Raw genomic sequence first — 12492 nt, forward strand, 5'->3', positions numbered from 1 at the left:
GAAGGGGAGAGCTGGAGCCTGCCGGGGGGGAGAGAGCAGAAAGTGGGGGGGGGGGGGGGGGACACGGGGCAGAAAAGGGCCCAGGGGGGTCGGTGAGTCCCCGGGAAAGGCGGGGGCGTCGCGGGGCGCGGGAGAAGGTCGGCGCCCGGCCCGGGAGCGCATCCCCTCCGGCTATGGCGTCAAACCCACGGGCAGCTGCCAGCTCGCGTGGTTTAGCGGCGTTTTACTCTACAGCAACGCTCAGATTAGCTCTTTGGTTTGGTTTCCGGCGGTGTGGGGTGGTGTTTTGTGTTTTGGTTTTGGTTTTTGGGTTTTTTCCCTCCCCCCCTTTCCGTGGCAGTTTACACATGATAACAAAAAGCTGTAACCGCGGCAGGCATTCAGGTGCCTCCGGCCTGATGCTGCCTGCATGGGGCGCAGCTGGGAGGGAGGAACCTCCCCACCCACCCCCCACCACCCTGCCAAGGGGCATCTCGGGGGGCTTTTTGCCCCGCTGTGCCCCCCCCCCCCCCCCCGCCGAGCGCGTTGGGGCTGCGTCCTCACGTCCCCCTGCGCCGATTTTCTCGAGCCGTCCTTCTTTTTATCTTCATGGACAATTTCATGTGTGTGTCGTCGTCGTCCGCCCCCCCCCGGCTCCATTGCTCCCAGAGACCCGGAGCCGTCCCATCGATGCCCCCCCGCCGACCCCCCCCCCCCCCAGCTTGCTGCGGTGTGACTCCGGTGGAAGGCGCAGAGGAGTGGAGCTGCAGGGAAAGGCTTTTCCCCGGGGCCCAGCGCCACTCCTACGGGCTCAGCGAGCCACGCACGGAAAAGGGAGAGAGGTGGGGAAGGAGAGGAAAAAGAAAAAAGGAAAAAAGGAAAAAGGAAAAGAAAGAAAGAAAGAAAGAAAGAAAGAAAGAAAGAAAGAAAGAAAGAAAGAAAGAAAGAAAGAAAGAAAGAAAGAAAGAAAGAAAGAAAGAAAGAAAGAAAGAAAGAAAGAAAGAAAGAAAGAAAGAAAGAAAAAGAGAGAGAGAGAGAAAGAAAGAGAAAAAAGAAAAAAAGAAAAAAAAGAAAAAGAAAAAAGAAAAAAGAAAAAGAGAGGCAGAATCACTGGGAAAAGAGCTGTGGACTTCAGGCCAAGTTTGCGTTTTGGCTCGAAGTTTGGAGCGGATCAAACCCGTTATCGCACTGTGCCTCCTGTCCTGCTGGCTCCTCCTCCGCCGCCCCCCTCCCGGGGCAGAGGGACCCACCGGCAGAGCGGTCACCGGGGGGGGGGGGGGTTGGGCCGCGGGGGGCCTGACCCCAAGCCCCCCACGCTACACACAGCCTAACTCCGCAGAGGGGGCATCTCCGCCCCGTTCCGCTTCGCCTTACTCCTTGGATTTTCCGTCCTTTTACTGAAAACGAGATAGCTTTTTTTTTTTTTTTTTAATTCTGCCACATAGGTGATTTTAATAGCTCTGTCAATCACGTTATAGGAGGAACATTTCATACAATTTTAGATGTAATGTACTTAAACCATAAATCGTTTAAACCTATTCTTAGTTTTGCATACTCAATTATTCTCTTATATATAACCCGCAGAGCAAAAAGCCCAAAGACCGAATTACTTTACCGCACCTAAACCCAACTCGTCTGCCTAGCAAAGTTGTTTTAACTTTGTTTGTATACCCAAACGTGAAGTTTAACTCAAGTTGAACTAAACCGCCAAGCCAGTAAACCATGAACAGCAAAAAATTCTACCCTTATTGTGTTTGGGGGGGGTTGTTTTTTGGGGGGGGGAGGGGGAAGCTGGACATTCGCAGAGGGGTTTGTATTTCTGTGAAAGGCAGGCTGAGAATATTCGAAGCTTATTTGAATATAGCCGAGATTGGGTCTGTTTAATCCCCTTGTGTTGAAAGTGCAGGTATTCCTATTATTCTAGGCATAACGCCACTGAGCCGCTAAACTGTGAGTGGAGGAGGGGAGACTCGTTAAAAGGAGCTCATTTAGAGAGCCGTAATATTTCTCTTTTAAGCACTTCCCCTAGTATTTCTGTCGTTTGGACGCGTACAGATGTTTATTTGCTTTTCTCCCTTGACCGCCCCAATCCGCCTGCTCCATCAGTGGTGTTCAGCGGCACAGGATCGTCTCGCCGGGATTTCTCTCTTCCGCATTGTCAGTAAATGTGATTTTCAATAGCTATGATCCTTAAAGAAAAGGCACGTAACAAGGTTGCATATGCGTCTGCATGTGCACACGTACACACATACACTTCTCTTCGGTCACGATGCTATCTATAGTGTGTATAGATTTATATGAGTACGTATGCACACGATGGATAACGCGTTTCAAGAAACAGTTCAACAGGTACTCAGCTTATTCTGCATATTTAAAGGTACGCCTATTAATATTTTAAATTCCATATAGGAGCGTGCTTGGCTGGAGGTAACCAACGCCACGGAAGGTTTCTCCCAGGTTCCTGCTTTCTGTGTGCGCTGTTTGTACGCCGAGCATTTCCAAAACTAGCCTGCTGACTGAACCCGCACACACCTCGCCTTCATAAAGGCTCAACTAGTTAAAAAACCAAAAGGGGTGGGATTTGGGTTTGAAATCAATAGACGGTTTCCATGAAAATTTTGCGTTCACTTTAACGAATGAGTGATTTAAACAAAATTATCAAAATTACTCCGAAGAGTTACGTATGTCAATTGACGCGTCAGCATTATAGGTAAAGTGCAATCTCTAACACGGACCGAAACCGCTCCTCATTAACCAGCTAACACTTCCCCACTCCTGGGTGGATGAAGTACTCATTCGCCAGCGCTAAAAGATGGTTTAAAAAGCCTTACAGCCTGCCTGCTGCGACCGACATTACCGCCCTGCAAGTTAAAAGTATTATTTTTTTTCCCTTTTGTTTAAACAGTTGTGACTAATTTAAATTTTTTTTTTGCTACGGTATGATATTTAAACGCAACGCTTAATGCTGTTATTACTATCAGACGAAGTTTACAGCAAACTTTTAATTCCAGCATATCGAAAGGTACCGATCAACAGCTAGGGGGGAAAAAAAAATTTAAAAAAAAGAAATTAAATTAAATTTCAAAGCATTGAACAACATTCCGCAATGAACAGCCACTCATCGTTTTGCTCGACAGCTTTCGCACCGCTCGCCCCGGTTTGCGCGGGCTGGGAGCCTGCGACCCCCGCCGCTCCCGGCTCGCCCCCCGGGCCGCCCGGCAGGGACGGGGCTGCTTTTCGGGCTTGGGGTTTAGAGGACGCTTTTCTTTTCGGGACGCTCAAACCGAAGCGCTTTCGCTTTTCATGGCGTTAATTAGAGGGGAAGTGGCGCGCTCGCCGGTGCCTTGGCGTCCCCCGGGGAGGTCGGCGCCCCCCGGGCCGGCGGGGACCCCCGGCCGAGCGGGGGGCAGGGGCGGGCAGGGGCGGGCAGCCCGGCCGCAGCCCCCGGCCTCCCCCCTCGGGCAAGTTACGGCCCCGGGCGAGGTCCGGACCGCCGGCCCAGTCCCGACATACACAGAACGAAGCTTCACGGCTAGAAGAGTCATTCAGTAAGTCGCCTTCCGTCGCGATACGGAACGAGTATTAAAATAAATCTACCTTCATCCCTCCTGGTTTATGCGGCTTAGGAGACATCGACATGTACTGCGAGATGGCACTTCATTCTGTTTGCCGTTCCGGTTTAAAACTTCCCATATTCTAGATTTACCTGCGGTATTTCCAGGCGCACCATGGTAAACACTACTATGTTCTCCGGTTAGTGGTATTTTTTTTTTTTTTGTAAAAAAAAAAAACCAGGTGACTTTTTCCGCTTTGAAATTTATTTAACTCAAAATTGAACGCATCCTTAGGATTTCTGTTTAAGCAGAAAGGCTTTTTAGTAAACTATGTACACAATCTGAATTCCCTCGTAATGCCTAAATAAAAATTATTTCACAATGCATTTACAAGAAATTATACAAAAAGAAAACAAAACCAAAGAGAAAACAAACAAACAAACAAATATCCAGGTACAATAAAGTTTTAAAAACCCAGGAAAAAAAACCCAAAACATTGCAGCTTCCAAAAGAAAATAAAAGTTTTATAAATAAACAAACAAATTAAAAAACGAACAAAAAACCCCAAAACCGCGACAACATCTACAAAAAACTTTTCAGTGTTGTTTTGGATTTGCCTTAGTACATGAGTAATAAATGAGAACTGTTTCCCCATCAACTTCGAGTTAATTAGGCAACAAAAAGCCTTCGCAAGAAGCGATCCGTGACTGAAATCGTAGCGATTCCGCGCGGTATAAAAGTTGCCATCGCCTACAACTTTGTGTGGTTATTACTGATATTTTTTGTCTTTTCGCCGTTCGTGGTTTTCTTTTTTTTCCCCTCCCCCCTTTCTCTGCCTCTCTCTCCTCTTTTGCAAATAAACGCTCTATGTCTCTCGGGTGAATGATAAATACTGTACAAAAAGTCTCGATAAAACACAGAAGTTCAGTCTAAAACTAGTTTCGCAAACTAGTCCTTCTAAAAAAAAAAAAAAAAAGGTAAGTAAAGCAACCGTTACCTTTTTTCTCTCTCGTTATTATTATTATTATTTATTATTATTATTACAAGAACATCAAAACATTTCTGTACAAAAAGGAAGGAAGAAAGAAAAGGGGGGGGGAAGAGAGAGAGGCGGGGAGGGCGGGAGGGAAGGGGAGCAAGAGGCAAAAATAAGAGGGGGGGGGCGCGGGAGCGGGGCAGGAGCGGCGCGGGGCCGGGGGCCGGGCGGGCGGCGGCGGCGGGGCGCGCAGTCCTGCGGGGCGGCCCGGGGCCGGGGCCGGGGCCGGGGCCGGGGCCGGAGGAGCCGGGGCCGGCGGCGCAGCCGGTGCCGCTGCCGGTGCCCGCGCCCGCTGCCGCCTCCGCCGCTCCCGGCGCCGGTGCCGGCGGCCGGCGGGGGGGCTCAGATGTGCGTCAAGGGGACGGTGCCGTTCACCCCCGTGCTGGCGCTCTGGTAGTGCTGGGGCAGGGAGTGGAGCCGGCTCTGGGCGGCGGCGGCCGCCGGATCCCCGCCTTCCCCGGCCGGTAAGTACATGCTGATCATCTCCCGCAGGTCCCCGGGGCACGGGGCCCGCGAGTGCGAGGTGACGGGCGGGCTCACGCTGGGCTCCGACTTCACCAGCGAGCCCAGGGCGCCCAGCGCCCCGGAGGAGGCGGCCGCCGCCGCCGCCGCCGCCGCCGCCGCCGCCGCCGAGTTCTGGTGGGGCTGGGAGCCGTAGGGCAGGGCGCCGTAGCCCGAGGGCGAGGCGCTCATGTAGCCCTGCGAGTTGGAGATGGGGCTGTACTGCAGGGCGCCCATGTCGTAGCGGTGCATGGGCTGCGGGTTGTGCGGGTGGTGCGGGTGGTGGGGGTGCGGGTGGTGCGGGTGCCCCCCGCTGCCCGGGTGCTGGCTGTAGGCGAGCTGCGCCTCCTGCATCATCGCCGCCGCCGCCGCCGCCGCCGCCACCGAGCCCGGGTAGGCGCCGTTGGCCCAGCCGTTCATGTGCGCGTAGCCGCCGCTGGCCGTGCCGCCGGGGCTCTCCAGCCGCTGCCCGACGCCGCCGGGGCTGACGCCGACGCCCATGCCCACGCCGACGCCGGCCGGGCCTCCCCCGGCCGAGCCGGCGCTCAGCAGCCCCCCGGCCAGCGAGTACTTGTCCTTCTTGAGCAGGGTCTTGGTCTTCCGCCGGGGCCGGTATTTATAATCCGGGTGCTCCTTCATGTGCAGCGCCCGCAGCCGCTTCGCCTCGTCGATGAACGGTCTCTTCTCGGCCTCCGACATGACTTTCCACTCGGCCCCCAGGCGCTTGCTGATCTCCGAGTTGTGCATTTTGGGGTTCTCCTGGGCCATCTTCCGCCGCTGGCCCCGCGACCACACCATGAAGGCGTTCATGGGTCTCTTGACCCGGTCCTGGTTCGCTTTGTTCCCCCCGCCGCCGCCGCCGCCGCCGCCGCCGCCGCCGCCTCCCGCTCCGGTCTGCCCCGAGAGGTTCGTGGGGGCCTGGGCTCCGCCGGGGGAGTGCAAGTCCGTCTCCATCATCATGCTGTACATTCAAGTAGCTTTTTTATTTTCCACCGGCGCCAGGCGTGAAAAAACAATCAAACATAGAGGAGCCCGGGAGGACGGGGAGCGAGCGAGGCAAAACCCGTTTGTATCTAGGTAGCGACCGCCGTGCAAAAAAAAAAAAAAAAAAAAAAAAAAAAAAAAAAGAAGGAGGAGGAGGAGAGGAGGAGGAGAAGAAAACCGCGAGGAGAGCGATCGGCGACCCCGCCGGCGGAAAACTTTCTCCCTTTTGCAAATCACTTTCGGGGCTCGGAGGCGCCGGGGATTCGAGCTGCTCAAACAGGTGCACGGCAAACTTGCTGCTTCACTTGGCGCGGAGGGAGGAGTGTGCGGAGCCGTCGGCGGTGTCCTCCGCTCCCGGCTCTCCCCGGCACACGCGCGCACACCCCTCCGCTCCCGCTCTTATCCTTAACGGAGCTATTTTTTTTTTTGTTCTTTGCTAACTTGGAGAGAGGGAGGGAGGGAGGGAGGGAGGGAGGGAGCGAGCGTGTGTGACTTGCATCCGCTGATCGCAGGTGAACGGAGCAGGAGAGTAGAGGAGAACCCCACCGCCACGCAAAAAAAAAAAAAAAAAAAAAAAAAAAAAAGCAAAAAAAAAAGTATTTAAACGTTAACTAAAAAAAAAAAAAAAAAGCGGGAGGAGGATCGGGGGGGAGGGAGGGAGGAAGGAGGGGGGGTGGGGGAAGGAACCCAACCAAAACACGGGCCGAGGCCGGCGGCCGGGGCGCGGCGGCCCCGCGGTTTGCTGGCGGCGATCTCCCTCCCGCGGCCCGGGCGGGACGGGACGGGACGGGGCCGGGAGAGGAGGAGCCGGCGGGCGCGCGGGCCGGCGGGGCTGCAGCCATACAGGGCGCGCCGAGCCCGCCTTAAATCGCCTGGCGGCGGCCAATGGGGGCGCGCCGGCGGGCGGCGATTTGCATGGCGCGCGCTGAGCAGTGACGTCCGGCGGGGCGCGCCGCGCCCGGGGGTGAGGGGGGGGGAGGTGGGGGTCACGGCGCGCCCCGCCCCCGCCTCGCCCCGCGCTGCGGCCCCGGGGACGGACGGACGGACGGACACCGGCCACCCCCCTTCCCCGCCCGGGCATCGCTGGAGGGAGGCCGTGCGCCGCGGGCTGCCCCGTCGGGCGCGCCCGAAAGTTAGACGTCCGTAGAGCGGTATTTGGGGAGGCTGAGCGCCCCCCCCCCCCCCGCCCCGCCCCGCGCCGGGCAGCCCTCGTCGGTACCGCAGCGGTCCTAAACACGCCTTGTCCCCAGGGCTTCGCGCGTTTCTGGAGCTTTCCCCGCAGCTCGCCGGGCGGGCGGCTGTCCCCAGCCTTAAAACTGCTCCCGGGCCTAGGCCCAGGTGCGAGGCCCGGGTGCGAGGCGGGGGCTGGACGCCGCCCTTACGCACTTAGTCCCCGGGGGAGTTAAAAGCATCCGCGACTAATGGAGGTACACGGAAACGTGTTATATTTGTATAAACTAAGTACAGGCGTGTGACTTTATTTCCCCTGGAAACACTAAAAGACTATCTTTGTGCCGCGGCTGTCCTGTCAGACGGATTATAGTTATTTCATGGAGGGGAGAAAATGCTCCGCGCTGAAATTCACGCTGTAATCTTTAATTGCAGCCGTAGGAATGGCCGCTCTGTCGCACGAACGCCCACGCACAGAAACCGCCACCCCCCTCGTCTTTCGCCAGGTGGAGAAGGGGACACACGGCATCCCTGCTCTTTTCCCGGCCCGCCAGCGTTCGTTTTCCTGACCCTAGTGGCCATCCAAGGGCTGGAATCACGCCGCAGCTCCCCGGTTACTGTTATTACCGCCAGAAGTTTTCCGCGGGAGGAGCGCTCACCGTGCACAAAGCACCAGCCTTTAGGCGCTGGGCTAGGATTAGACTTCTCCCCCGCCCCCCCCCCCCCCCCCCCCCCCCCCCCGCATTTTCAACGACTCGTCATGAAATAGTGATCTCATCACGATAATCTGGGTTTGCCGAGGAGAGGAAAGCGCCTCTCTTCATTTCTCATGGCTGAAGGCTCGGCCTGCTTCTGGGCCCTTTGAGCTCAGCCAGACTGCTGCTGTTGGCTCGGTGGGCTGGCGGGAGATGCTTTCGGGGGGGTGGGGTGGGGGGGGCCTCTGTTCCCTTCCAGTCGGCCCTAAGTGTGCAAAGACGGGGGGGGGGGGGGGGGGGGGGGGCGGTGGGTGGTGTGGTGCGGGATCGGGCCCACGCTGCTCCGGCTGATATTTTCTCGAGCTGATGGGTTGCCACATCTGCAGGGGCAAAACAAGCGAGGCCGCTGTGATTGCTAAATGATGTATTAAAAATATAATTGGTTGGGGTAGAAGAGGCGGGGGAGGGGAGAGAAGGTTACTGCAGAAAGGCGTATTTCCACTTGGATGGCCAAACGAAGATATTAGGAGTAAAAACCGCGAGAGAAATTACATGGCTCGCACATTATCCCCCCCCCAAAGCCCTAGTGCTAATTCTTCTCCCCCGAAATTTGATGTAAAGATACCCGAAGGCCTCTTGACAAATAAATGGGACGAATGGGACAGCGGCAACCTTTCTCGGCCGAGCCCCGTGCACCCTGCGAGCCGGCGGACCCCGTGGGAACCCACGCTCATCCCTGGGAACCGGGGATACACCCCCGCTTCCCTCCCCCTCGCACGCAGGGAAACCGCGGCCGGGGCTGACCCTGCCCTTCCCCGCTGCGGGGGGCAGCCGCTCACCCCCAAACCCTGGGGCCTGCCCCCCTCCCGGGTTTTCTCTCGCTGTAGGGCTTTCCCCTCCTCCTCCCCCCCCCCGGCAAATAAACACCGAGAGCCTCTTCCCTTCCCTAAAAGCAGCCAAAGCGCCATGAAACGCTGTCCTTTAGGGTGGATAAGCGCGGACAGGGAGCGGAGGGCGAGAAGATGCTGCCGGGGTGAGCCCTCTCGCCTCTGCCCCAGGCGCACCTCGCTCCCCGGCGGCCGGGGGGGGGTATATCGACCGAGAGGGGGCGGGTAAAAACCACCTCGGGAGGCAGACAGGGGCTTTTCTTCCGTAGTAAAGGTAGTGGAGATCCCGACTCGCGGGACAGGGACGAGGTGAAGCACTTTTGCGAGTGCCGTTTGACAGAGGCGACAAGCCAAGAGTGGGCTGCGGGCGTGGGGTGGCGCAGGCGGGGGCTGCGCCCCGAGATGAGAGGTCCTTGGACTTCCCCCGGAGGGAAGGGGAGTTGCAAATAGGCAGGAGCCGGGTGGTGGCGGGAATAGGGGGGGCCCGGGGGAGGGGGGTGTGGAGCGGGGTGTGCGTGGGTGAACGCTGCAGGGAAGCCACAGGGGAAGCGGGGAGGAGATCCTGCACCGGGAGCGGGAGCGGGGAGGGCTAAAGGTCCGGCAGCTGCCCTGGCCGCCCCCCGGAGGGGGCAGGAGCCGGCGACGAGTGCCTCCCCCGGCCACCCACCCCCCCCCAACCCGCGTCCGCGCCGCGCTGCGGGACGCGCCTCGGCGGGCGGCGCCTCCCCCCGTTACCGGCTGCGGCGGGAGGGCCGCCCCCTCGGGGCGGGGGGTGCCCGCAGAGCCCCCGCCGTGCTCGGCCCCGAGGGCGAGGAGGGGGCGGCGGGGCCGAGCCCGGCGCCCCGGAGCAGGCGGCGATCGCCGTCTGCTGGCTGCCGCCGTCCCTCCCTCGCCCTCGCCCCGGGGCCGGCGAGCGCCAGCCCACGCCGGGGCGATGCCGCGGGGGGATGCTCGGGGGAGATGCGGGCTGAGCCCTCGCCAGCCCCCTCTGAAACGCGGGGAGGGGTGTGTAGGGGGATCGCTTGCAGCCCCTCTGGCACTTTGCTGCAAAACCCGCTGGCCACAGCGCGAAAGGCAAACCGCTCCCTCGCTGCCCGGGCGTCGTTACCGGGGCAAAGCGAGCAACCGGGAGGGAGCAGGGAGGGCAGGCAAGGGAGGCGGGGGAAGCCCCTTCCTGCCTCGGTGACTTGGCGGCTCGGGCATCCTGGTTTTGAACACGAACTGCTACCCAGCCGGCATGGGATGGAGGAAAAAGGGCGCTTGAATGAAGTCCCGCTTTCTTTTCCAGCACTAGCAACTGTTCCGGGGGATCCTACAGCCCCAGTCCCAAATCGGCTACAGGCTCTCTCTGTGTTTTGTTGTCTTTTCCCAGCTTGCTGGATAAAAGCGTTTGGAGAATCTCTGGAGCTTTCGAGTAGGGGCTCACCCTGTGAACGGTACTCACACATATAATTCAAATTTCACAGCTGACCTGCTCTGAAAACCTCAATCAGCTTCTAATTGAAGGGAAAACAAAATATTGCTTCCCTACAGCAGAGCTAACGATTTAATCATTATATCAGACATTATAGCTTTTAATTAGGCTAATGCTGATACTGTATGGAAAGAGATAATTCAACACAGTTCTTGATGAATTCTGTAATTGGGTTAACGGAGGAGCAGTTGGGGGAAGAGACGTCAATATTCAAGCTGCGTCTATAGCCACCAGGTTTATGAATGAAAGGGAAGGGGGGAAAAAAGAAAGGCGGGGGGGGGGGGGGGGAGAAGGAAAGGGCTAAAATTCCCTGGCGAGAAATGTCTCCCCCCTTCGCCCAGGAGAGCCGTGCCAACCAGCGGGAAGCCTGACGAGGGTAAGGGCTGTCCTGCCGCCGCCCCGGCGCGCCCCGCTCCCGGCCACCGCTCCCGGGCAACCCGGGCTGTCGCGACACCAGCGCGACCCGAGCGGCGGCCCCGCTGCGGGACCTCGCTGCGGCTCCCCGGAGCGGCTGGGCTCCCAGGACGTTTTCCCTGTATTCCCTCCCCAGCTCAACCCACGGCTCGCCCACCGCCGCGCTGGGAACACGCGGGGAAGGGGCAGCCCGGGCCACCGGCGCCGAGACTGCCCTGCGGGGGTGCCTCGGGGCACAGGCCGGGGGCACGGCGGGGAACACCTCGGGTGGCTGCGAGGCGGGGCCGAAAGGTTTGTGAAGTCCTAGTGAGAGCAGGCGGGTGCCCTCCGCGCCCGGGACCGGCGGGGCTGGGGCCGGGGCTCGGCTGCCCGGAACCGGCCGCCCTGGGGGGAGCGGGCGCTGGGGAGGGGGCGCGGCCAGGAGCGCAGGGGTGTGCTCAGGGCCAGCCTGCTCCGGGCAAAATCAAAGCGTCCGGAGGGCATCCTGCTGCTCCCCTAGGTACTTCCATCTATTTATTTATTGTGTCCGCTAAAATGACGGCTGGAGCTATTTTTCTAAAGGAATTCTGCATCATTCCCCCCCCCGCCCAGTATCGATAAATCGCCCCTTTCCAAAGAGTTTGTATATCCCAGCCTTTTTGTTTTCGCCCCTTCCTTTCTAGTTTTTACTGGCTTTGAGAATGGGCTTTATATTTTCGTTGCGCCTAAAAGAAGTAGTTATCGATCTCCCGCTCGTTTGATCTCCGCTGCAGCCGGCGGCCGCCCCAAGGCGACGGCGGGTCCCGGCTGGCGGGGGGGCCGGCGGGGTCGGGGGGTGTCACCCCCCAGCACGGCTCCCGGGGCCGACGCTGCAGGAGGGATAGCGAGGCACCCCTCGGTGGGACGGCGGGACGGTCAGCCCGAGCCTAAGAAGAGATATCCCCCCCCCCCTTGCAGGAGATACCGAGGCCCCCTCGCCTTGAAAGGGGCCCGATCCTGAGCCCGGTGGGAGCTACGAGTCGGTGGAGAAAGCAGAATCGGGCCTCAACGAAGTTTTGCCAGCGGGAGCATTTTCTAGAATGTTTGTTTATGTTACGTATTAGCTCGACTTCCAGCACAATATTGTTCCGAAAGAGGAATATTCTGTATTGTGATCTATCCTTGTCTTATTTTGTCGGTAATTATAGTAAAATTAAACGGGTCATTGATAACATTCCAGTGACACAACCCCCTGTAATTAACAGGCTGAATACACCTTTTTTACATTACACAAAAGTTGTAATTTTCAAGTCTGTTCAGATTTTTAATTTTTTTTTTATTATTATTATTATTATCACTAAGGCACACGCCAGGAATAAGTGCTAATCGGATGGCAAAACATCTCGCGGGAGAGGAGGGTTTTCACTGCCTTATTTTCTAGGGTTTGGGTTTTCCATCTAAAGGGATGGCCGGACCTTTGACTTTTTACAAGTTGTGCTAACCGAGAGCCCCTGTAGAAAAAAAAAAAAAATCTACCCAGCAATTTACTTTCTACCATAAGGAAAATATTTCAGTAGTATGGCTGTGTAACGGCAAACTTTTAAAGGAAGAAGAAAAGCTGCGGGGACGGAGGGCTCGTCGAACTGGTACGACACGGGAGTTATTACGAAGTTAATCTTTAAAATTGCGCTGTTGAAACGTCAATCACGAAAAAAAAGATCACCACAAGCCAAAGTGCGGCATCCCATTTACAGGAGGGCAACCTGGCTGTTTATGTTTGTGGCACATCGCTTGGAGAAGTGGGGTTTAGAACACCATAAAGCAAACATTTCTGGTTTGC

At 57.6% G+C, this 12492-nt stretch overlaps 1 protein-coding gene across 1 annotated transcript; it reads right to left on the reverse strand.

Moving 5' to 3' along the window:
- Window positions 1-4911: 4911 nt before the first annotated feature.
- Window positions 4912-6039, reverse strand: SOX1 (SRY-box transcription factor 1). The gene has a single exon (XM_075725735.1). The coding sequence runs from the start codon at window positions 6037-6039 to the stop codon at window positions 4912-4914; it is 1128 nt and encodes a 375-aa protein (XP_075581850.1).
- Window positions 6040-12492: the final 6453 nt, after the last annotated feature.

The sequence above is a fragment of the Pelecanus crispus genome, chromosome 1 (genome assembly GCF_030463565.1).
Source record: "Pelecanus crispus isolate bPelCri1 chromosome 1, bPelCri1.pri, whole genome shotgun sequence".
Taxonomy (NCBI): Eukaryota; Metazoa; Chordata; class Aves; order Pelecaniformes; family Pelecanidae; genus Pelecanus; species Pelecanus crispus.

Excerpts from the sequence above, each read along its gene's own strand:
- SOX1 (XM_075725735.1), bottom strand. The coding sequence starts at position 6,039 with ATGTACAGCATGATGATGGAGACGGACTTGCACTCCCCCGGCGGAGCC.